Consider the following 3,915-nt stretch of genomic DNA (forward strand, 5'->3'; position numbering starts at 1 on the left):
ATAGAGAAAAGAATATGTACTGCCACTCCCAGCATAACGTAGAAGAGCCATAAATTTTTCGATTTTCTCTCGTTTCTTTGCAAAAGAGCAGAAATTTTAGTCAGAGCCCGGAAACAAATCTATAGCCGCTTTGTTAGTTTGACCAAGACTTGTATTTCCCAATCTGAACGCGTTCTTTTTAGATACCTTTCTTTCGTTTCAATAGTTAAAAACTTCGGTTTTGTGGGGCCTTCCCCAAGAAGGGTTTATCAACCAGGATAACGGAACAAGATCGAATATTGAACCGATTCAAAAATTAATTAATAGTTAAAATCATAATTAAATAATAATCAAATTAATTATAAACATAATATTTTATTGAGCCAATCAAAACACTAGAGTTGAATCAAGATACATTTGAGTTGACCTGAATTTCCAAATATGGTTTTGGACGTAAACAAGCGTATTAAATAACATGGAATTATTATTAACGAGGCACGCAAACGTGAATGATATATGGCATAATTCTATTTTGCACAAAAAGATTAACTGTATTTTAATCACTAGATTTATTTTCACATTTTTTATTGATAATTTTTTATATAAAAAAAAATAGATCTGATGGTAAGACTGCTCCCTGTAGAATTATCCGGGGGTAAATTATTGGAATATAAATGTTGAGACAGGAAATTGAAGAGGAGGGTCAGGTCAGGAGGGTCTCATGAGAGAAGTGTGGAACCCATTTTTCTGCAGCCAAGCTTGTGATGAGGTTGTGATCTGCTGTGGGAATCCTGATGATGCTGCAGCAGAAGAGAAATACTGAGAATGTCCAGATTGCCATCGTTCTTGATTATTCATTGACAATGAAAGATCACTTCCCAAACGACCTGCGTTTCCATGACCGCTGCTAGGAATCTACATTCCAAAACACACCATATCATATAGACATCAGCTTCTAGACATAAAACTTCACCTACATATTCCAATTAATAATAGTACTAGTCCAGAGCTACCTACACGATAATTTGGGTGGTGAAAATGCGGGAAATGGTTAAGAATTTGAGGTTGTCCAGGACTCTTGTAGGGTCCATATCTCTGAGTTTCATCAGTGGCTGGAGATTGAAGGTGAGTCTGACTCAGAAGACGCAGCGTTTCACTCTCGCCGTGCACATTTCTTCGATGAGACTCCATGTTACTTCTACTAGGTTGTTCTGGCAACAGATTGACCTACATTTCAAGCAACGGATTAACGTTAAGTTCACATGATTAAATTAAATGAATCTATAATTAAGTCGGCGCCAGATTAGCTCACCGATGCTTGCCTAGAATTGTGATTTGACCTCGAATTGCCCAGACTTAAATCCAGATTGTGATCAGCGTTACCTGAGGATTCTAATGAACAAATATAAAATAAATGACTAGTGTTCACAAAAGAACAAAAAATAAAAGGTACATTTACCTAATGTTAGTTCCTTACCAGAATTAAGCTCATTCTCATAGATGCTGGGATCAAAATTGGTGACGGCGTCTTTGCCGTTGCACTTTATTGCTGCTTTATCATAAGCCCTAGAAAATGAGCCACACAAGATATTATTCATTCATAACTCTCGAATAACAGGCATTAATTTATGGTGAGAACTAAGAACAGATATTTATATATACCTAGCAGCTTCAACCTCGGTGTCAAACAGACCGAGATAAACATACCTGGAAATGAGTGATGAATCAAATTAAGCTGGATGAAAAATAAAAAATCAAAGATGAAGGGAAGGAAAAGAATGAGATTATTGGTACTTTTTGCCTAGAAATTGGCCCAGTCGAGCCTCCCATCTTCCACACTTGTGTAAAGTTACACCTCTATATTTGGAGCTTCCCCTCGGAAACCCAGTGCTTTGTCGGCGAAGTACGTGCACGAACTCTTCCTTCGTCAGATTCCCCATCTGCTTAAAAAAAAAAAAAAAAGCCATTGAATTGATTGATTAATAATTTATTAATTAAGTGCTGCAGGAGATAAGGCATCATCGATCACTGTTGGTGATAAGATGAGAATGCAACTTTAGGCATCTTCTCTTTTCTCTCACCTGTTTCAAGTCTTCTTCATAGTCTTCTATGTTGAAGTTTATGTCTGCTTCCACTCCCCGGAACTTGATGGCCGCTCTATCATATGCACTGCGCAGAGTTATATATATATATATATATATATGTATATGTATATATCCAGGTTAATTGCTCTCTCAGCTTTACATTTCCCAGAATGATTCTATATATAATAAATTAATCGAGTGCTTACCGAGCCGCTGCATGTGCTGTGTCAAATCCACCTACACAAAATTACCCAGACAAAACAATCTCGTCAGCCATGGCAGAAATTTCCCTCTCTTAGAAAAATAATTTCTCTTTTGATTGACACTAGGAAAAGAAGGAAATTATATAACCAGCATAGTACAATCACTCTTTGTGGTGATGATATATTTTATAGGCTTACCCAGATAGACTTGTTTTCCACAATCCCTGAAGCAGCGAGGACAAACACCAACACAAACAAAAACAATCAGTTTCCTTTTATTAATTAGATGTATGGCTAAACAAAGTGGAGACAGATGAATCGCAAAATATAGAGTCTTGGTTCGCATTTTATGGAATGGAAAATGGTGAAAGCCTTACCATATGTGAGATTCCCATCGACCTGTTCTTCTGTAAAAGGTCACTCCTCTATACTGTGAGCTTCTTGACCGTGGGCCTCGCCGGCTTTTCTTAATCATAGGCTGCGACGACGACGGCGACACTACTTCCACTGATTTCCCACCACCGCCACTTGCTTCTGATTGGCTGAATTTTAGGCCTATCCAGTGAGACCGAGGAAAGGCTCGGCTGGAGGAGCCACCGGCGACGTCGTCAGCCTCCTCCACCGGCATGAACTGCCTGGTTACGGGTGGTTCAGCTTCAGCACTATCCATGGATGAGTCTTCATGGGTCACGCAAAACCCGAATATCTTACTGCTTCGCTTCTTCTTCTTCTCGCTCTCCTTTCCGTCCGATATCCTTCGGCTTCCCTCGCCGTCTTCTTCGGCGGATCCTTCCTCCATTACCACTGCGGAGGAACTTGAATTGGACACAGATCCGTCGACCCGCTTTCCTTTATCATCATTCAAGGAAGAACAGCCTTCTGATTCGTCGCCGTTTATCTGATCGGGCGAGTCGTTAAGATCCCACATTATTTCGCCACTCATTTATCTAACAAGGTGACCGAACCCAGATTTCCGATGTCCTCACTCGCATCAAAAGACCAAAACTTTCTCGTCGGCGAAAGAAATTATCTCGACCCCCTTGCTTTTGCCCAGGCTTGTTGTCCCCGAAGCTGAGAATTTAGAATCCAGAGAAGGAGATTAGAGAGAGAGAGAGAGATAGAGAGAGGCGAACAGGGGGTGAAAGAAGGAAGAGTTTGAAAGATCTTTGTATTGTATTTCCTATAACTGCCGAATACAGCATAGACGAGGCCAGTTCGAGCAAGCTTAACCGAAAGCATCACAACTTGGCTTCTTAACACAAGCCACCCTCTCCTTTCCTTGTTTAACCACTTGACCTCTCTTTTCTTTTTCAATGACTCATCATCGTAATAATTCAGTCCTCTCTCTCTCTCTCTAACATGTCCTTCCTCGGCATTAATATATTGTTAAATAAAAGACAGGTGTTTTATTTCTTTATGTGTCTAAATTTTGCTTCTCCGGTAATTACTAACGCGGCAATTGAATCCGCTGGTTTATAAGGGAAAATAATTAAAAAGAGGAAAGGGAGTTGGATATTTATATAATGGGAGGTGGGCAAAAGAGGAAAGAAAGAACAATCTCTTTCTTAAACAACTTTCCCACGTTAACCAAATCGAAAAGCATCTTGGGCTGTCTGTCTAAATTCTCTCTCATGGCTCTCTCAGTTGAA

General features: G+C 39.7%; 1 protein-coding gene across 2 annotated transcripts; it reads right to left on the reverse strand.

Moving 5' to 3' along the window:
* Window positions 1-524: 524 nt before the first annotated feature.
* On the reverse strand, window positions 525-3,619 carry LOC129312096 (floral homeotic protein APETALA 2-like). 2 transcript variants are annotated; one of them, XM_054954676.1, is made up of 10 exons: window positions 2,644-3,619; window positions 2,465-2,490; window positions 2,270-2,300; window positions 2,061-2,136; window positions 1,774-1,919; window positions 1,642-1,686; window positions 1,457-1,545; window positions 1,292-1,371; window positions 997-1,206; window positions 525-894 (listed from the first exon to the last, which is right to left on the reverse strand). In XM_054954676.1, the coding sequence occupies exons 1-10, from the start codon at window positions 3,207-3,209 to the stop codon at window positions 688-690; spliced, it is 1,476 nt and encodes a 491-aa protein (XP_054810651.1). In that variant the 5' UTR covers window positions 3,210-3,619; the 3' UTR covers window positions 525-687. The 2 variants fall into 2 exon arrangements, with proteins under 2 accessions (XP_054810651.1, XP_054810650.1); XM_054954675.1 differs by having other exon boundaries at window positions 2,061-2,148; window positions 2,644-3,618.
* Between the last annotated feature and the right edge of the window lie 296 nt (window positions 3,620-3,915).

The sequence above is a fragment of the Prosopis cineraria genome, unplaced genomic scaffold (genome assembly GCF_029017545.1).
Source record: "Prosopis cineraria cultivar Desert tree isolate PC_DT_omini unplaced genomic scaffold, ASM2901754v1 PC5, whole genome shotgun sequence".
In the NCBI taxonomy this organism is placed as follows: Eukaryota; Viridiplantae; Streptophyta; class Magnoliopsida; order Fabales; family Fabaceae; genus Prosopis; species Prosopis cineraria.

What these genes read in the sequence shown, in the direction of transcription:
- LOC129312096 (XM_054954675.1), bottom strand. Translation starts at nt 3,209, where the DNA reads ATGAGTGGCGAAATAATGTGGGATCTTAACGACTCGCCCGATCAGATA. An exon ending in TGGAAAACAAGTCTATCTGG is followed by an intron (nt 2,301 to 2,464) that starts GTAAGCCTATAA and finishes AATTTTGTGTAG; the next exon opens with GTGGATTTGACACAGCACAT. An exon ending in ACCGAGGTTGAAGCTGCTAG is followed by an intron (nt 1,546 to 1,641) that starts GTATATATAAAT and finishes CTCATTTTCTAG; the next exon opens with GGCTTATGATAAAGCAGCAA.